A 21,782-nucleotide genomic window follows, 5' to 3' on the forward strand; every position below is an offset into this window, starting at 1 on the left:
CTGTTGTCACCATAGGTTGTCACGCGCGCGTGCACGCGCACATACTTGCTGTGAAACCTGTCTATGTGTGAAACAGGGAAAGTGGCCAACGCGCAAGCGCGAGACGGGCAAACCATGGCGGATTCAGGAAGCGAAGATATAGCGGTGATTGGAAACACAGATCTGACTCCTTCGGAGTCGGAAAACAACTTAAAGAACACGGTAAAGCCCAGTAACAGAATCTTTTTATGCGGGGTGGCCGATAATGTGTGCTGATTTGTAGATGTCGCGCGTGCGAGCGCGTGATATATGCGGGACGGCAGTGTTTTGCTTTGGCTCATGAATGGCCATATCAATATTGCTAAAATATCATGAGGTTCTGCGAACCTATTACATAAGCTGGATGTATGTTGTTGCACTTTTTTATTACAGTGTTTGTGAATTATGTAAACAATAATTATATAAAGCCGCACACACGTAGAAAGTTGCTTTACTTTATGTTGTCAATGAAGAGCCTTTGCCACGTAGTTTGTAAACACCCAGTATATCATACAGTCATCTGATGTGTTAGTCCGCATCCTTGATTTATGCTCAAGTCAGTAGATTGGCGTTACATCAACACATCGTTAGATCTTATTTACTGCTTCATACTCGAATTTCTTAATGGGTTGATGCTTGAAATATGGTACAAAATATGTCCAATATCTTTTATCTTTATTTTTTATAGCATAATTTTAGACTTTAAGAAATTAATCAAATTATTACTACAATGTTCTTAACACAAATGTACCTTTTTAATTTGGTTTTCTTTTTATGAAACTAAACCTTAGTCTGTCATGGTGCTGAAAGTCAGTTTGAAACCATCATGTGTAATCCAATCAATCATTAATTCATTGTCTATAATAATAATTTTTTGTGACATTATTTTTGTATCTGATGGGGATTACCCATAATATTACCCATACTGAGCGAAACTATAAGCATGTGAAAAAAAATAATGTTGTGAGAAAATAAAAGCAGGAGATTTAACCTAAACATTGTGAATACTTCGGAAGAGATTTTTTTGAAAAGGGATGAGTGCTTTGATGTGTCCAAACTTCCTGATTCAGCTGGAAATATGTCAAAACATGAGACAAATCTGCTCATAGAAATACCTGTGCTTTTTTTGCATTGAAAATATCATAAGGATACTGTGGTGTAACATGCATATTAAACATTATGGTTTTCTGGATCAAATTTTACAGATGGTTGAAAAAGGGACTAGTCTTCTGAAGAGGATGGAGATCAGTGTGGCTGAAGCAGAGAAGAGGACCGGCAAGAATGCTGTCAACATGCAAGAGACTTATACAGTGTATCTTATAGAGACACGGTAAGACACTTCCCTTTCACAGTGCTAGAAATCTTATAATGGGTTGTGGGTGGATCTTCCATCAGGACACTGATCCAAAACAAACATCAAAATCAACACAAAAATGTGTCATTGAGCACAAATTGTAGCTTCTGCCATGGCCGTCCCAGTCCCCTGACCTGATGAGTTGAGTTGAGTGAACTGAAGAGAAGAAGCGCCAACATGGATCTGGGAATCTGAAGGATCTGGAGAGATTCTGTATGGAGGAATGGTCTCTGATCTCTTGTCAGGTGCTCTCTGAACTCATCAGGCATTATAGGAGAAAACTCAGAGCTGTTATCTTGTCTAAAGGTATTTAATAAAAGGGTGCCAATAATTATGGCCAGCGTGTTTTGTAGAAAAACATTTCATAATGTAACCCCCCCCCCCACACACACACACACACTTTAAATTCTTTTACTTCATTGAAAGGTTAGACTTTTTGCAATTGTTTTAATGAAAGATCAGAAGGATAAACTATGCAGAATTATTTTTACAGCCATTTTTTATCATATTTACCAGGGGTGCCAATAATTCTGACCACATATGGAGTTTCTATTGACATACCATTTATTCTGTGGTTAAGCCAAAACTATACAAAAGTATTACCGGTACCTAAATACTTGTTCTTTAAAGGAGGCTAGAAGCCATGTAAACCCTACCATGTCACAAGTATTGCATGTCTTCCTTTCTTGACATGATAATGAAGGTCAGGGGTTTGGATGAAGATAGTTTAGAGATACACTCACCTAAAGGATTATTAGGAACACCTGTTCAATTTCTCATTAATGCAATTATCTAATCAACCAATCACATGGCAGTTGCTTCAATGCATTTAGGGGTGTGGTCCTGGTCAAGACAATCTCCTGAACTCCAAACTGAATGTCAGAATGGGAAAGAAAGGTGATTTAAGCAATTTTGAGCGTGGCATGGTTGTTGGTGCCAGACGGGCCGGTCTGAGTATTTCACAATCTGCTCAGTTTACTGGGATTTTCACGCACAACCATTTCTAGGGTTTACAAAGAATGGTGTGAAAAGGGAAAAACATCCAGTATGCGGCAGTCCTGTGGGCGAAAATGCCTTGTTGATGCTAGAGGAGAATGGGCCGACTGATTCAAGCTGATAGAAGAGCAACTTTGACTGAAATAACCACTCGTTACAACCGAGGTATGCAGCAAAGCATTTGTGAAGCCACAACACGCACAACCTTGAGGCGGATGGGCTACAACAGCAGAAGACCCCACCGGGTACCACTCATCTCCACTACAAATAGGAAAAAGAGGCTACAATTTGCAAGAGCTCACCAAAATTGGACAGTTGAAGACAGGAAAAATGTCGCCTGGTCTGATGAGTCTCGATTTATGTTGAGACATTCAGATGGTAGAGTCAGAATTTGGCGTAAACAGAATGAGAACATGGATCCATCATGCCTTGTTACCACTGTGCAGGGTGGTGGTGGTGGTGTAATGGTGTGGGGGATGTTTTCTTGGCACACTTTAGGCCCCTTAGTGCCAATTGGGCATCGTTTAAATGCCATGGCCTACCTGAGCATTGTTTCTGACCATGTCCATCCCTTTATGGCCACCATGTACCCATCCTCAGATGGCTACTTCCAGCAGGATAATGCACCATGTCACAAAGCTCGAATCATTTCAAATTGGTTTCTTGAACATGACAATGAGTTCACTGTACTAAAATGGCCCCCACAGTCACCAGATCTCAACCCAATAGAGCATCTTTGGGATGTGGTGGAACGGGAGCTTCGTGCCCTGGATGTGCATCCCACAAATCTCCATCAACTGCAAGATGCTATCCTATCAATATGGGCCAACATTTCTAAAGAATGCTTTCAGCACCTTGTTGAATCAATGCCACGTAGAATTAAGGCAGTTCTGAAGGCGAAAGGGGGTCAAACACAGTATTAGTATGGTGTTCCCAATAATCCTTTAGGTGAGTGTATGTAAACAATGTGCCTGTAATGACAGCTGGAAGTATGGAGCTAATGAAACTAATGGTTTTTACCTATTGTGAATATGAATAACCAGCTGTAGATAAGGTAAGTTTACACATTGACTGTACTAGCATGGCGAACTGCAAAACATCAAAGAGTCACGGCACACTATACAAGCTCAGAAACTGTGGAAGCCGGACTGGTAGAGCCATCGGATTTCCTCTCTTTACTTAAATGTTTACACTAGACCTCTTCTTCCTGTGCCTGGGTCTGTCACTTTAACATGTTCTTTCTACATCAAATAAAACAAAACAGAAGTATTCCACTGGACAGGAAGTGATATGCATGCAGCAGAAGTGTAACTTTCACCTCTCACTCTGACCCCGTCACCCCGCCAAGCTTTGTGTTGGAAAGAGGGACTTGTCATTCTGGAGAGGGTGATGAGTCAGCGCTTCAGGCAGATGTGCTTTGTCTGTGTTTTCCAGCAGGGCCAAACACGCATGCTGGCCAGAGTGCAATAACATATTATCACATGATTCGAAAACAATACTTAGTGGTCAAAATCATAAAATCACTGCCTGCAACCAAGACTTTTTCAAACATGTTTTTTTGGTATGTCTAAAAAATGGATACGATTTTTCCCCAGAACTAGATTTTTACAGTTTTTTAATTAAATGAGAATGGAGCTTGTTCATGCAAAAAGTTGCTGTTGTGGGTGGTTGCCAGGGATTTGCTATGCTGTTTCTTAAGCCCCAAATCAGCATATTAGAATGATTTCTGATGGATCATGTGACACTAAAGACTGGAGTAATGATGCTGAAAATTCAGCTTTGCCATCACAGGAATAAATTGCTTTTTAAAATATAATAAAACAGAAAACAAGTTATTTTAAATTGAAATTATATTTCACAATATTACTGTTTTTTTACTGTGTCTATGTTTGCTCAAATAAATACAGCTTTGGTGTCCATAAGCTGCTCTGAATAGTTTTTACATTTAAATGTATACATTTGGCAGACGCTTTAATCCATAATGACTTACAATGCATTGAAGTTTTTTTTATACAATTTACCAGTATGCATCCCCTGGGAATCGATCCCATGACCTTTGTGTTTCTAGCACCATGCTCTACAGTTTGTGCTACAGTTTTTAGCATGTTGCTTGCTATGTGTTTGTTTGAGTGTTCTGGGTTGTTGCAAAGATATAACTCAAGTCCCTCCTTCAGGGTTTATTCGACTATTTTACTGTCCCACAAGGAAAATCACAAGTTTGATTGCTTGGAAATGTAAAAGCATACCTCTGCTCAACAGGCCGCATGATTTGAGGTATCATTTTCAAATCTGTTGCACAAACGGTACGTGACGAGTTACATGCTCAGGGTTAAGGGTTTGTTCAAATCCCTAACCGTAACAGTATATAAAGAGTAGTAATCGTGATGCTAACGTTAGCATAACATTTTTGGCTTTATTGATTCTTTATACATGGAGATAACTTAACAGTGCTGTACTGTTGCTCGTTTCCATAAAAGGAAGCACATGTTTTTGTAAGCACCATGTGGAAGGCAAACTGCACACACACAGTGGGCTTTAGAGAGCAGTTTGGTGCCACTGATCTTGGGGAAAGTTGTACAGTCTGAGTGGAGAATGCCTGTCAGCCAATCCGCACCTTCCTTGTGCTTTGATTTCATCATGGATTATTAGTGTGGAGCACATTATGTGCTCCCATTTCTTCCCTGGAGCCCTTGGGAAGTTAGGATCTTATTTCAAAGTCTACACTTTTTCTTCAGTGTTTCCCCCCTCATGTATATTTCCTTCTCTGTATCTCTTAATTGCATTTTTCCATTTGTATTATTGAGGACTCTAACAATCAGAAAATATCAGGGAATTTAATTGTTTACACGGTAAATAATGTGTAAAACAAGTGTTTAAGTTGAGCATTTGTGTTCACTATAGTTCAAAAGATTAGGTCAGTATGATTTATGTTTTTGAAAGAAGTCTCTTATCCTCACCAAGGCTTTATTTATTTGATCAAAAATACAGTAAAAACAGTATATTGTGAAGTATTATTACAATTTAAAATAACTAATGTTTTACAATGTATTTCTTTTCCTGTGAAGGCAAAGCTGAATTTTCAGCATCAGTACTCCAGTCTTCAGTATCACATGATTCTTAAGAAATCATTCTAATATGCTGATTTGCTGCTCAAGAAATATTTCTTACTGTTTTTGTGGATCATTTAATTGCATCCTTGCTGAATAGTGTATATTATTTTTATTGAGGTTTTCAAACATCAAAAACAAAAAAACAAAAACAGACAAAAAGACCCTTCATAAAACAGAAATCTGTGCAATGTGTAAAATGAAACAAAAGTACTATAAAAAAGGAAGACATACACAAAGCCAACCTCAGTTACAAAGTGTAATCACAATAGTTACATAAAGTGATTATTACAGATCAGGAAAACATAAATAAATAATTAGTCCTTCTGATTTGACAAAAAAGTAAAAACTGGTTCCCTCATCTTATCGAATTTTGCAGGGTTCCCGGATATTGAGTATCTAATTCTTTCAAGGTGTAACGTAGAAGTGAGTCCAGTTAGCCAGTCAGAAAAGAGGGGTCTAGTATTTTTTTTCCACAAAAGCAAGATAACTTTTTTAGCTACAGTCACACCATATTGAACTGGTAACCGTACCTTTGGCCTGAGCCTGCAATGAGTCTGACCAACCAAGAATTGCTATAAGTGGGTCAGGAAGTAAAGCACAATTGTAGACTTTGGCAAAAAAATGAAAAATTTCTATCCAAAAACTCTGAATTTGTGAACAGAACCAAAAAAGGTGTGCCAGGGTACCCTCAGCAGCTTTACACTTATCACATATAGGAGAGACAGAGGGATAGAATTTACTAAGCTTTACTTTAGAGTAGTGAAGTCTATGTAATACCTTGTACTGAATAAGTTGGTGTCTTGAATTTATAGAACAAGAATAAATAGATGAAAGACATTTGTCCCAGACAGTCTCAGTAACCTGAATCCCTAAATCTTCTTCCCAAGCCTTTTTCAAATGAAGTGAAGAAAAATCTGTATTTTCTTTAAAAGCATTAACAAAAAGAGATGTGATGCCCTTAGCATCAGGAGAGTTGGAAAATAAATCAAATATTTTACATTCTAAAGGCAAAGTTTCAAAGTGTATAATATTTGTACGAACAAAGTTCCTGACTTGAAGATATCTGAAAAAGTGAAAAGAGGGAAGGCCAAATATTTCGCTGAGCTGAGAAAAGGAGGGAAATGTATTATTAATATACAAATCTTTTAGAGAATTCCTTTACCTTGCCATTCCCTAAAAACATTATCTGTAAGAGAGGGTATAAACGCATGGTTATAACAGATAGGAGAAAACAGGGAGGTACTTGGTAGCTTGATTTCCTTTCTGATCTGATACCATATTTTGATGGAGTTTTTAAGGATTAAATTAGCTTTGGGAACTTCTTTACTAGGCAGTGGTGCCGAAAAAAGCAGAGCAGAAAGAGATGAGTGGATGGCACTTTGTTCTATCGCTAGCCAGGAGGGGGTGTCTACTTGAACAGTGCCCGGAAAAGAATCCTGCCAGTACGTTAATATTCTGCAGTTCGCTGCCCAGTAGTAATGAAGAAAGTTGGGCAAACCCAAACCCCCCAAGCATTTTGGTTTGTACACGTGTGTTTTGGATATACGAGCGACTTTATAACCCCAAATGAAAGGCATAATTATTGAATCAAGAGTTCTGAAGAATGATTTAGGTAAAAAGAAGGGCAAATTTAGAAAGAGATATAAAAATCTAGGAAGGATCACCATTTTAATTGCATTAATACGGCCGATCATTGAAATAGGGAGTGATCTCCATCTTTCTATGTCCTTCTTTAGGTTGTCTAGTAAGGCAAAATAATTTAATTGAACTAAATCCTTTGGATTCTTAGGGACAACCACACCGAGATATTTTATCTTGTCTAAAGTGATTTTAAATGGCAGGCTCTTCATAAAAACTGGATCTATATTATCGCTGACGGGCATGAGTTCACTTTTTTGCCAGTTAACAGAATAACCAGAGAAGCTACTGAATGAGTTTAATAAATCTAACAGAGGAGGAACAGAGCGCTCGGGGTCTGAAAGGTACAAAAGGACATCGTCAGCGTAAAGAGATATGATATGATCAACCTGACCTATACGTAAGGGCGGAATCTGTGGATGAAGTCTAATGGCTATTGCCAAAGGTTCTATGGCAATGGCAAACAACAGGGGTGAAAGAGGACACCCCTGTCGGGTACCCCTATGCAATTCAAATTGCGGTGATCTATCGAGGTTAGTTAACACTGAAGCGCAAGGGTGGTGATACAACATGCTAACCCAGGAAGAAAACCTATCGCCTAAATTAAATTCTTTAATAGTGGTTAAGATGTAGTTCCATTCAACTTGGTCAAAAGCTTTTTCTGCATCCAATGTGATAATTGCCAATTTAGAGTGGGAGTTTAGCTTAGAATAGATTATATTTAGGAAACGTCTAACATTAAAAAAGGAAAATCTTTTTGGGATAAAGCCAACTTGGTCGGGTTGAATAATAGTTGAAATGCATTTGTTTAACCTTGTTGCCAAAATTTTAGTGAACACTTTTAAATCTGTATTGAGAAGAGAAATTGGACGAAAAGAAGACACGTCAGCCTCGTCCTTGCCTTTCTTAAGAAGTAAAGAAATATTGGCGGAGTATAGAGAGGAGGGAAATTTCTGCTTGATGAAGGAATGATTGAACATCCGTAACATAAGGGGTGCAATTTTATCTACATATTTCTTATAAAATTCAAAACTGAAGCCATCAGGACCAGGGGACTTCCCGTTAGGAAAGGCATTAATCGCGTCCATTATCTCTTGAATTGTAATATCAGAATTCAAGATTTCCCGGTCCGCTTCACTTAATTGAGGGAGGGAAAGCGAACGAAGAAAATCCGAAATAGCCTCAGATGATACAGAAGTCTTAGATTCGTACAAGTCTGCAAAAAATTCCATAAAGCGTTTATTGATATCCTTTGGGTTAGTCAATATTTTACCATCCTTATCCGCTATGCTATGAATTGATCTACTGGCATAAGAGCCCCTCAATTGACGGGATAATAATTTATCTGGTTTGTCCCCAATCTCAAAATGCTTCTGCTTAATTTTTAATAACATCTTATTCACCTGGTCTGACATGATCTTATTATATTCAAATTTAAGTGACCTGATGTTATTTAGAACACAAGAGTCAGTGGTATACCTTGCTGAATAGAAGTATTAATTTTTTAGAACTTAGGCTATATTATATGTATATTTAAACATTATATCGGCCAACCTTTTGAATTTATTTGTTGTCCAATAAAAGGGAACGACTGGAAAAGTAATTGAAATTCATTGATTGAAAAGTAGTGGCATGCCTATACGAACAATACGAACGGAGTACTGACACTGCAGAGATGTTTAATTAATTTAGGAGAGTTCATATACATGCTCCTACAGCAGTGTGACAGTAAATTTTGACAGTAATTTTCCTTGTGGGACAGTCAAATAGTCGAATAAACCCTGAAGGAGGGACTTGAGTCATATCTTTGCAACGACCCAGAACACTCAAACAAACACATAGCAAGCAACATGCTAAAAACTGTAGCACAAACTGTAGAGCATGGTGCTAGAAACACAAAGGTCATATGTCGATCAGAGGTCCTCACGCCTTGTTTAATGCGGGTCTCACGATCACAATCTCGCCAGCTTCGGTCACTAAACAGAGGTAACTGCTATATACCTGAGATTGGTCGCATTCACGCTTACACAATCAAAGATACTTTGGCATAGCCCCCATGGAATTGCATACACTTGAATTTAACGTAACGTTTACTTTTGCTTTGGATTGGCCATGCCGTGATTTCCCACATACACTTATCTAAAGTAACATTAAATTAAAACAGAGGTAAGACACACCCAAATTTAGATTGGTCAAGCAGCATTTGCTGTTCTAAAACGGAAATTTACTTCTTGTCTTTGCAAAACCAAGTACACTTGAATTAGTGCCAAATATTAGTCGTCACTAATCTGACACAGACTTGCGGTAACATACGAATCCATTTAATCTACTTGGGAAAACAATTTCAGAGTCAGTCAGAATAAAATCAAATCTTTACAATTTATTGACCAGGTAATAAAACCATAATTAAAAATCCAATTTATAGAATAAAATCATCGGTCAATCATATGTAATAACAACAATTCAGACATCGAGGAATTGTAGAAATATTTACCTGGGAACGAAAACTACACACAGCGATCGTGTGGGAAGTCTACCTACAGACTCCTCAACCCTTTTGCCAATTTTCCTTTATAAACCTAGATAATTCAATATGCTTACCAAATGATGGTGTCTGTCATTTATAATTAGATTTTGGTCCCCTATTGAGGGGTTCACAACTGTGGGATCAGAATTTGTAATTGAATGGTTTCTTGACACCTGTAGAAGAGAATACATATTTACATACAGGAGGTAGTTTGAATGGAGGATCTGGGGGAGGGCACACCACATTTCTCATATTTTATTACTTCTTTTTAGCTTTTCATTATGGCTGGGAGAATGAGACCATTTTACCAGGCGCACTGAGACACTTAAAATGATACCAAACATGTATAGTTACTTTTTGTACACACTTAACATTGCATAGGTTTTCAGTGAGTTTTTCAGGGGGAGATGATGAGACTGTAAAAATGAGTTGTGAGCTGCACTCTGTGGTGCGTCTCGGATGTTGCTGTTACATATGCAAGGGAGAGTTCAAATGTTAATTCTCAGGATAGCCTTTTGTTTTCTTGAGGGGTAGCCCAGACTTACTGGCACCCGCCTTACAGTTTATACCAAACCTAACAATTTTTTTTATTGAAATGAGCATTTCTTTAAGTTTCATTCCACTTCTGACAGTCATTTATTCTGTGTTTTTAGGCCTGTGGATGCTGCATCAGAAGGGACCAATCCTGTCCCAGATTCTCTTTGGAGGCGTTACAGCGAATTTGAGCTCCTTCGAAACTATTTGTTAGTTGCCTATCCATTTGTGGTGGTTCCGCCGTTGCCTGAAAAACGGGTATGCAAGATGCTGTGGTTACCGCTGCTTGTAAATATAATTTGCCTTCATACACTGTAACTTCATGCTTTGTACAACAGGCTGAATTTGTCTGGCACAAGCTGACAGCAGACAACATGGACCCTGACTTCGTGGAGAGGCGTAGGGTTGGACTAGAGAACTTCCTGCTTCGAGTGGCCTCACACCCAGTCTTGTCCAATGACAAGATCTTCTATTCATTCCTCACCGAGGTAGAGAGTCTGGACAATAAAGTTCTTCTGATATAAAGATTTGTAATTAATTCGTAATGTCTTATTAAATGTTACATTTAATTAATTTGTAATTAAATGTTTTTATTTGATTTGATTTGTAATCAATTCATTTCTTTTTCTACTAGGCTGTCAAATGTTTGTTTTTTTTAAGTGAAAATTAATTGACAGCCTAGTAGAAATTGAAATGAATTAATTACATGGTAGCCACATGTACAATACCAATGAAAAATGTTTTCTGAAAAAGATAACATTTTCAAGGCAATCAAATGAAGTATTGTCATTATAAGAAGTGGATTTAAAAGTCAGTATAATATATATATATATATATATATATATACACTCACCGGCCACTTTATTAGGTACCCCATGCTAGTAACGGGTTGGACCCCCTTTTGCCTTCAGAACTGCCTCAATTCTTCGTGGCATAGATTCAACAAGGTGCTGGAAGCATTCCTCAGGGACTTTGGTCCATATTGACATGATGGCATCACACAGTTGCCGCAGATTTGTCGGCTGCACATCCATGATGCGAATCTCCCGTTCCACCACATCCCAAAGATGCTCTATTGGGTTGAGATCTGGTGACTGTGGAGGCCATTTTAGTACAGTGAACTCATTGTCATGTTCAAGAAACCAATTTGAAATGATTAGAGCTTTGTGACATGGTGGAAGTAGCCATCAGAGGATGGGTACATGGTGGCCATAAAGGGATGGACATGGTCAGAAACAATGCTCAGGTAGGCCGTGGCATTTAAACGATGCCCAATTGGCACTAAGGGGCCTAAAGTGTGCCAGGAAAACATCCCCCACACCATTACACCACCACCACCAGCCTGCACAGTGGTAACAAGGCATGATGGTTCCATGTTCTCATTCTGTTTACGCCAAATTCTGACTCTAACATCTGAATGTCTCAACAGAAATCGAGACTCATCAGACCAGGCAACATTTTTCCAGTCTTCAACTGTTCAATTTTGGTGAGCTCTTGCAAATTGTAGCCTCTTTTTCCTATTTGTAGTGGAGATGAGTGGTACCCGGTGGAGTCTTCTGCTGTTGTAGCCCATCCGCCTCAAGGTTGTGCGTGTTGTGGCTTCACAAATGCTTTGCTGCATACCTCGGTTGTAACGAGTGGTTATTTCAGTCACTGTTGCCCTTCTATCAGCTGGAACCAGTCTGGCCATTCTCCTCTGACCTCTGGCATCAACAAGGCATTTCCGCCCACAGAACTGCCGCTCACTGGATGTTTTTTCTTTTTCGGACCATTCTCTGTAAACCCTAGAGATGGTTGTGCGTGAAAATCCCAGTAGATTAGCAGTTTCTGAAAAACTCAGACCAGCCCTTCTGGCACCAACAATCATGCCACGTTCAAAGTCACTCAAATCAACTTTCTTCCCCATACTGATGCTCGGTTTGAACTGCAGGAGATTGTCTTGACCATGTCTACATGCCTAAATGCACTGAGTTGCCGCCATGTGATTGGCTGCTTAGAAATTAAGTGTTAACGAGCAGTTGGACAGGTGTACCTAATAAAGTGGCCGGTGAGTGTATATTATATTATTGAACATACACTAACGGTCTGTATTTGAGCAAAAAAGTGTATTGTGAAATATTTTTACAATTTAAAATAACTATTTTGTAATTTACTGTATTCCTGTGATGGCAAAGCTGAATTTTCAGCATCATTACTCCAGTCTTCAGTGTCACATGATTCTACAGAAATCATTCTAATATGCTGATTGTTGCTGAAGAAACATCATTTATCATCATCAATGTTAAAAACAGCTGCTTAATTTTTGTGGAAACCGTGAGACATTTTCTTCAGGATTCTTTGATGAATAGAAAGTTCAAAAGTTGATCATGTAAAAGTATTTACTGGTTCTTTTGATCATTTTAATTGATCCTTGCTAATTAAAAGTATTAATTTCTTACTGACCCAAACTTTTGAATGGTAGTGTAAGCTTATCCCTGGCCTACCATCCACAACATTCCATTAGTATTAATGAATTTTAATAATTGAACTAAATTAATTTGTTAAATTGACAGCCCTTATTTCCGTTGTTTGAAAAAAAATGTTTTAACTGACATTTAATGCTGATAATGCCCTTTGACAGTGTCAGAAATTGCATCCTTTCTCTGCCCCACAGGAAAATGGTTGGAAGGAAACCGTGTTTGAGACAGGATTTCAGGCGAAGGTATATCAGCACTTTCCAGTTCATTGGGTTCTTTCTCTCTTTAACCCTCTAGCCACGACTCTGTTGTTTATATATATCGCTTCTCACCATAGGTCACTATTCATATGTTGATATGAAGCTGACTAAATATGTGTTGATATCAAATAAAAATTGTGTGAAGTGACTGAATTGCTACTGCGGTGAGGAATCTGTTATCAGTACGCTGTAGTTTATGTAAACAGGCACAGGAAGTCTGTTGGAGCGTTCTGGATCAAACACGAAAGAGCAGCAGTATTTTATGTTAGTGTATATTATTGCCATATTGCAGTGTTTATCTGATCTCAGTCGTTTAAAAAAAATGTTGTAAGGAGTGGCTGTAATTCTGCTTTACACCATCTGAACAAACAAAAACCCAAACATGAATCTGTCTGTCAACATTTGGCATGTGTCCTCCTTACAGGCCGATTCAAGATTAAAGGCTTTAAATGCCACATTCAGAGTGAAGAACCCAGACAAGTAAGTTATTTTTGCAAACCGTGTTACGCAGCGTCATGAAATGCATGAAGATATGACCGTGCTGTTTGTTAACCCTGAAACTTGACGTGTGTGTGTGTGTGTGTGTGTGTGTGTGTGTTTCACAGGAGATTTGCAGAAATGAAACACTACGGTGATGAGCTGCAGGCTGTTATTTCACAGCTGCTGAGAGTTCGGGCGGTGAGTGTAAACAAAGTCAACACAGTCGAATATGCTGCTCAATCTATTAGAAAAAGTCCTTTCAGCCCAACAAAAGTATATATTAGTTTTTTATTAGAGATGAGAATTGTAAGGAAAACGATTCTGATGATTTCATTAACTCTTTCATTAATTCTTTTAGTGCTTTTTAGAAAGGACCCTTTTTTACTAAAGAAAAACATTAGTATTTTAGGCTATAAAATATAGTATAAATCTAAAGTATAAATCTTAATTTAATATGTGGTTGCATTAGAATCATAGAGTGAATCTAAAGATGAAATTAGATGTTTTGTTGATTATTATTATTATTTTTTTTTAAATGTTTCTTAAAATCAGATTCATTTACTAACAGAGTTCAACAATTTTTTCTTTTCTTTCTTTCTTTTTTTTAGAGAGCAGCTGATCGCCTATATGGAGTCTACAAAGTGCATGGAAATTATGGAAGAGTCTTTAGGTAATATATATATATATTTTTTTAAAGGAAATAGTTCACTTTGATATGAATTATTTACTTATGTCATGTCAAAACCCATATGGCTTACATTTTTGCAACACATAAAGAGTTGTTCTGCAGAATGTCCGGGCTCCTTTTTTCCATATAATGACCATGTTTACATGCATGTCATTATCCGTGGTTCCTGACAGCTATTGAAACCCGTGTATACTACCATTTTTGACTTTTAAAGAAAAAATAAATAAAGCAAGGATTAATTTGATCAACGGTGAAAGTAAAAGCGTTTGCATTTTTTCATAGATGATGTGCACTATATTTCACGTCTTCTCTATACAGTCATTCTGTGTGATGAATAGACCAGTTGGTCCAGGTTTTATCTCACAATGTTACAATCACAATAATGTACCCTCATTTTGAAAGAGCCAGGCATGTTTTATAATGTGCTCTGTGAACTGTTTTTGTGAGAAGCATTTTTGGGGTAAATCTTTTGGGTTGCGATTGTGTAGCTGCGGTCAGCTGCAGTGGTTTAATGTGAGTCTTTGTTTGTTTTGGACAGCGAGTGGAGTGCCATTGAGAAAGAGATGGGAGATGGGCTGCAGAGCGCCGGCCATCACATGGACGCGTAAGTTCACAGCGCACGCAACACAGATGAAGGCTGCTTTATGAGCCATTCTCATGTATCTTTATAGGATTAGTGCAAGATTTTATTGCTGCTGGTTTTGATTGTATTTCTCCTACCTGGGACGATCCCGTTACCCTCCAAGAGCTCATTGAGGGAAGTGCTGTATGATACACCCCAGGACTTTCCTGTGATTCTACATGTGTGTGCTTCTGCTACTGAGCTGTAAAACACATTTGCCAGATTGATCTGAGTCCTCTCATATTTCCATTCACGACCCCCCCATAACAAGTAGCCAGAAAGATGAGCCCTTGGAAAGCTCGGGTTTTGATTTTACTGGCAGACCGTGCTGTGAATCTCTGGGAGCCATGGCCAAAATATTTAGCTGTATTATTCTTTTTTTCAATGTTCTGATGAGGATGTTGTAAAAGGGACTCTTTTGCAGTAATGTCCTCAGTGAGTCTTTAACCAGTCCCTTTAGTTTCTATACTGTTTTTGTATTGCTGCATGTTCTGATGGATTCCAGATTGCTATACTTAGCAGAAAGGTTAAAGGTCAGAGCCCAATGCGCTGCTTGTCTGTCTCAGCATTGAAAGAAACAACCTGTCCATCACCAGCCCACATTTGGCAGCTGTCAGACTGTTTTATGGATCATGTCGCTCACCTATTCCTAAAAATTCTTCAAAATACCCCAAACTGGCTCTGCTGCGGGTTTGGCATTAGTTCCACAGGCTCTACGTCTGATTTAGAGAGGATAATACATGTAGTTTTACCAGAATGCCAGTTTGTGATGTTAGGTTGTGGGCAGTATAATCAAAATATTATATCATGGTCACAGTATATATAAAAGATATAGTTATTTTTCCTGGAAACTCAATGGAAAGTGGTTTATTAAATAAGACATGGTAATGCCTATTTCGGGTAATTCCGTTATTTTAAATGAAAAGTACATCATCTTATTTGATTTATTTGATCGTTTTAGTTGGAATTTAAGGGAAACAAACCAAAAAACAAGATTATTTATAACAAAAGATCAAGCTTGGCATCAGTGCAAAACACAATACCAACAACAAAAATGTTACTGAGCCCATTCTTTTGAATGGTAGTGTACACACATCTGTGACATTATCAGGTGAAGTTCATGGACATGTTATACGTCAACTACCCTTTTATCGGGCACTTTTGTTTCGTTACAGGTATGCTGCTTCTGTAGATGATATTCTAGAGGAAGAGGAGCATTACGCTGACCAGCTGAAGGAGTACCTTTTCTATGCAGACGCAGTAAGGTACAGTATTAATATTTGTGTTGCCTGAATGTCATTATGTTAAAGAGGGAGTTCACCCAAAATGAGAATTGTAAACGTTTATTGCCAACTTTATAATCAAGATTTGAAAAAGGGCATAGTTTGTCTTATTTAAAGGGATACTCCACTTTTTATGGAAATAGGCTCATTTTACAACTCCCCCAGAGTTAAACTGTTGAGTTTTACCGTTTTTGAATCCATTCAGCCGATCTCCGGTTCTGGCGGTACCACTTTTAGCATAGCTTAGCATACATCATTGAAGTGGACAAGACCATAGCATTTCTCATTAAAAAATGACCAAAGTGTTTCGATATTTTTCCTATTTAAAACTTGACTCTTCTGTAGTTACATCGTGCACTAAGACCGACGGAAAATGTAAAGTTGCGATTTTCTAGGCTGATATGGCTAGGAACTATACTCTCATTCCTGCGTAATAATCAAGAAACTTCACTGCCGTACCATGAGAGCAGCAGTTTAACTCTGGGAGAGTTGTAAAATGAGCCTATTTCCAAAAAAAGTGGAGTATCCTTTTAAAGTTTTTGGGGTCTACTAGAATAGGTTTTCATGTTTGAATGTAAAAAAAATACAAATAAACAACAGCAATACAAACATTATTTGACACATATTTTACATTGTTGCAGCACCTCTCTTCCCAGACTGTCAGTAACTCCTTGAAGCCCCTCCTTCCGAAAAGCACAATGTGTTCTGATTTGGTTGGCTGGAACAGTGTGTTGTGGTCAGTCACTTTGACCATGTTTTGGAAATGACACCGCCTTTACCATAACAAACTACTAATGCAACTCAATCAGGCCTTGCCCCTTTTTATTGTGTATGCCTTAGGTGGAATTATTTAAATGAGATATACTGTAACTTGAACGTTCCTGGAAGAAAACTCAAGACTACAATCGAATCGAGGAGTTTCAGGGAGTTCAGAAACGGTGCTTACTGATATAGAGAATAACTCACTTTGGAGTGAACTTTGGGCTTTGTAACTCTGCAGAACTTTTTCATGCTCAGACAGCAACATTACACACTAAAGAAAGTTGTAAAAAAAATGTAAAAAAGCATAATTGGACCCCTTTAAACGTGAACTGAAGTATACTAAACACAAGCTGTTATAACAGTGAGGTTGATTAGAAATGTACATTATGTTCAAACTGCAACTTTCCCAGAACTCACTAGAGCCGATAACTCCACTGGCTGATAAAGTTACACATATGCAACTTTCTTACACTATTTACACAATCCCCCATCAGTGCCTGGTTTTCCTAGGTCACCTAGGCTTTCAGTTTAACAATTTCCATAAGAAACAAGTACACTGTAGAATTGTGGTCAGAATTATTTGCCCCCTTGGTAAATATGATCAAAGATGGCTGTAAAAAATAAATCTGGATTGTTAATCCTTTTGATATTTTATTTTAAAAATGTGCAAAAATCTAAAGTGGGGGTGGGGTGGGGGGGAGGAATCACATTATGAAATAAATGTTTTTCTCCAAAACACGTTGGGAACAATTATTTGCCCCCTTTTATTAAATACTTTTTGCAACCTCCTTTTTCCAAGCTTCCAAGATTTCCAAGTTTTCTCCTATAATGCCTGATGAGTTTGGAGAACACCTGACAAGAGATCAGAGACCATTCCTCCATACAGAATCTTTTCAGATTCCCAGATCCATGTTGGTGCCTCTTCTCTTCAGTTCAGCCCACTCATTTTCTATAGGGTTCAGGTCAGGGACTGGGATGGCCATTGCAGATGCTTGGTTTTGTGCTCAGTGACCCATTTTTGAGTTGATTTTGATGTCTGTTTTTGGATCACTGTCCTGATGGAAGATCCACACACGGCCCATTGTAAGATTTCAAGCAGAGGCCGTCAGGTTTTGATTTTTTTTATCTGTTGGTATTTTATCAAATCCATGATGCCATGTATCTGAACAAGATGTCCAAGACCTCTGGCAGACAATTAGGCCCACAGCATTAAAGATACAGCAGAGTATTTCATTTCACTCATGGGGTACTTTTTTATCCCTGTGTGCACCAAACCCATCTTAAGTGTTTGCTTCCAAAAAAGCTATTTAATTTGTTTCATCTGTTCATAGAACCCGTCCCGTTTGAAGTTCCAGTACTGTCAGTTACTTTTCAAACGTTCTATGGACAAAAAAAGCTTTTTTTGGCAGCAAACACTTAAGATGGGTTTGGTGCACACAGGGATAAAAAAGTACGCCATGAGTGAAATGAAATACTCTGCTGTATCTTTAATGCTGTGGGCCTAATTTTCTGCCAGACATCTTGTTCAGATACATGGCATCATGGATTTGATAAAATACCAAAAATCCATGATGCCATGATAGGTTGCAAAAAGATAGGTTGCAAAAAGTAATCTAATAATCAAATAATTGTTCCCAATCTGTTTTGGAGAAAACCATTTATTTCATAATGTGATTCTCTCCCCCCCCCCTCTCTAAAAAAGATTAGATTTTTGCATTTAAAAAATAAATATATATATATCAAAAGGATAAACAATGCAGATTTATTTTTTACAGCCATCTATGATCATATTTACCAAGGGGGCAAATAATTCTGACCAGCACTGTAGATTGTCTGCTTTTATGGTTCATTTTGTATATGTTGTGGTTAATGTGTGTTTTCACAGGGCAGTGTGTAGGAAGCATGAACTGACACAGTTTGAACTGGAGATGGCCGCCCAGGATCTGACCTCTAAGAAACAGCAGCGGGAGGAACTCGCCACTGGGGTCAGTGTCCATTCAATCACATGACAGTTCTCAGAGACAGAACTCCACATCACCCTTCTCGCGTCTGGAATGAGGGACTTTCCAGCAAGTCTTAATGTTTTTATTCCAACTCAGGCCCATGTCATATCACAAGAGAGACCATTATAAAACACATATAATTTATCAGACATTTTTGGTATATTTTCTGCTTTGAAATATATAGGATAAAACAAATCAAAATTTTTGATTAGTTAGTTAGTTAGATTTCTGGCCCTTTGTAGTAAAAAGTTTGGCCACCTCTGTTTTAGAAGGATTCGGGTTTACTAGTGAGTGTTTTTAACAGTTTTATGCAATTAAAATTGTGCGCCTTGCTGTTTGGGTGGATAGAGCCCTCTAAGAAGTACCTCAATGGCACATTTAACATGTAAACATTTGAGCTGCGCAAAAAGCCAACGACATGCATAACAAATTCTGACCCGATTGGCTGATATGGATAATTACTAGGCCCACTTGGCCAAAAAAAAGGATGGAAAACGTCCTTTCTGCAAAAAACATGGGAGGAAGAGTGTGGCTTGAAATGCGGGCCAATGGGTGTCATTGACTTTTTTCCTGTGTAGACGGTACGGACCTTCTCTCTGAAGGGGATGACCAGTAAACTGTTTGGACAAGAGACCCCAGAGCAGAGAGAGGCCAAGCTGAAAATGCTGGAGACACAGATTGAAGAAGGAGAGGAACTGGTCAAAGAAAGAAACGCAGAATGCGAGTAAGCAGTGCTCTATTACCACACGACTGAATTAAACCCTCTGATCATGGCACAACGCAGATTCAGTGATTTCTGTTGCTGTCTTCAGATCACGTCAGAATTATTGTATTTTCTAGATCACCCTTGAGAAACTTGACTTTATGCTTGTCAGTTTCAGAATATATTGCAGATAATTGATACTAATCATAAAAGTTTTTAATTGTGATTGATGACTGTACAGTTCACTTTATATGCATTTTATGTTCTTTTGATGACAAAAAGCTGTAAATGTTGTCAGAAAATATTATTATTATACTTAAAATTCAGGGTTTATGAGGCTGCCTTTTCATTCTGTGGCAGCACAAAAATTATGAAATGGACAGATATGCTCCAAATGCACATACTTTGCTCATATTGTTGCAGCCTCTGTGAAAGAGAGGTGAACCCAAAACCAGGCTAATAATACAACTGAGTTGATCTTAAAAATATGTTGATTTGAGGCTATAACAACTCAAGTCAAGCTTCATTCCATTTCATGGCAAGAATGTTACAAAATAGCTTTGTCTTTTTTGTAGCGAGTATGTGAAAAGTGCATGGGTGGACATTGAAAGGTTTAAAGAGCAGAAAGACCATGATCTCAAAGAGGCTCTCATCAGCTATGCCATCATGCAGATCAGCATGTGCAAGAAGGTAAGTCTGGTCCGCGCCAACAAAATAAAACATTTTGTTTTGTTTTTGCAGAACAAGCGAAACCCCTGTCTCTATACTCATCAGACTATTTATTAGGCAGAAGTAGCATAGTTGCATTAAACACAAGCATGTTTTGTTTTAAGGGAATTCAAGTGTGGAACAACGCTAAAGAGTGCTTCAGTAAGATGTGAGGGTTCCAGCCATGACAACCAGAACACCAGGAGGCCTTGGAGATGTCAATCCAGAGAAGCACACACTCCTAGAGACTGACCATGGGGACTAAAGTCTTCCTCTCAATCCTAAACTTTTGTCAGCCTCTTGCACCAGATGCTCTGGTGTAAAAAGGTATTGAATAATATTGGCATACACTAGTGTCAGTTTCAGTCCAAATAATAAATGGATGGGGTGCTGTTTTATTTATTTCCATGTTCACCAGCCAGATTTTAGATCTGGTTACTTTTGTGACTGCACTATTTTGACCTACACAAGAGTTTGTGAAGGTTGCATACAATTAATGATTTAACACTTCAGACAGAAACAGAAGAACAACTTAATTAAGATCGATTCATCTTGAACTATGGAATGATTTCTTTATAATTTGTAATAATTTTTTTATTGTTTTATTATCTTTATGATTTTTGATGCCAATATGTTTGCTAAAATCATTCCTTTTTTCTTTTCCATCATCTTTTTACTTCTTTAGTTAACCATAAAACACAAAAGCACAGATTAAAATAGTCAAGGCAAAATATAAGGGTGGGTTTTGGGAGGAAAAAAGTTCTCAGCGAATCCAGCAGTTCCATTTTTATCATACCCCACACCCCTCCCCATAATGGTGGTCTCCCACATCTGGAACATGTCCAGTTTCTGTGCAACAAGCAAAATGATCTTTATCACCTGGTGCGGAGGACACCAAGAGTCAAATTTCCTACGAAAAGAAAAGTAACTGGTCTTATTCACATGCAAACTAAATTTACCCTAACGCCCATACAGCAAACAAAGTCCCATAAATTCATCATAATATGCTGGTCTGTAACTTTCTGCACATTCTGCCATAAAAACTAAGCTGTTTATAACCACTGACCCCCTCCCTTTATATGGTTCAGTTCATCTGATAAATATTAATATGCTGTTTATGTCTTATTCAAAACTCAACTCTGCATATTTTCTTTGTCCACTATGAATGCCATATTTGTCATCTGTTATGATGAGTGGGTGGGTCTATGTTTTGATAGAAATCTGGCTAAAGGAATACGAAGGTCACAGGAAAGGCTGGATATAATAATTTCCCCATTTTAGAGTTGCATGTGTAACTCAGCCTGACCTCTGGTCATTTGGTTCATTTTTGGGTTATAGGGGGGTAGAGATAACCATTTGTATATACTGTTAAAATCATTGATGTGTAACACTAATGGTAATAATAAAAAAATAAAACATTCCCATTATCATTTGGCTTGTTTTCATATGCTGTGAGTGTCATATTTACTGTCTTGTCTTTTGTCCCCTTTTATTAAAATGTAACCATGTTATGCATCTTTATGATAGTCTGAGAGTTCAGCAGAGATCATTTTGGTTTTTACGTGTAGCTCATTTTGATCATAGTTCAGTTTATATGAAATGAGTTTTAGTGGTAATGAAAGTACTCTTATATAATGATG

General features: G+C 38.0%; 1 protein-coding gene across 1 annotated transcript; it reads left to right on the forward strand.

Annotated features, from left to right (window-relative positions):
* The first annotated feature begins 72 nt into the window (after window positions 1–72).
* On the forward strand, window positions 73–21,587 carry snx4 (sorting nexin 4). The gene is made up of 14 exons (XM_056263198.1): window positions 73–201; window positions 1,224–1,348; window positions 10,297–10,435; window positions 10,516–10,665; window positions 12,831–12,878; window positions 13,318–13,373; window positions 13,499–13,571; window positions 13,982–14,043; window positions 14,600–14,665; window positions 15,859–15,948; window positions 18,614–18,713; window positions 19,310–19,455; window positions 20,010–20,124; window positions 20,268–21,587. Exons 1-14 carry the CDS (start codon window positions 115–117, stop codon window positions 20,313–20,315), a joined length of 1,305 nt encoding a protein of 434 aa, XP_056119173.1. The 5' UTR covers window positions 73–114; the 3' UTR covers window positions 20,316–21,587.
* The last annotated feature ends 195 nt before the right edge of the window (window positions 21,588–21,782 follow it).

This window comes from Rhinichthys klamathensis, unplaced genomic scaffold (genome assembly GCF_029890125.1).
Source record: "Rhinichthys klamathensis goyatoka isolate OS25496 unplaced genomic scaffold, OSU_Roscu_1.1 h1tg000201l_1, whole genome shotgun sequence".
Taxonomy (NCBI): domain Eukaryota; kingdom Metazoa; phylum Chordata; class Actinopteri; order Cypriniformes; family Leuciscidae; genus Rhinichthys; species Rhinichthys klamathensis.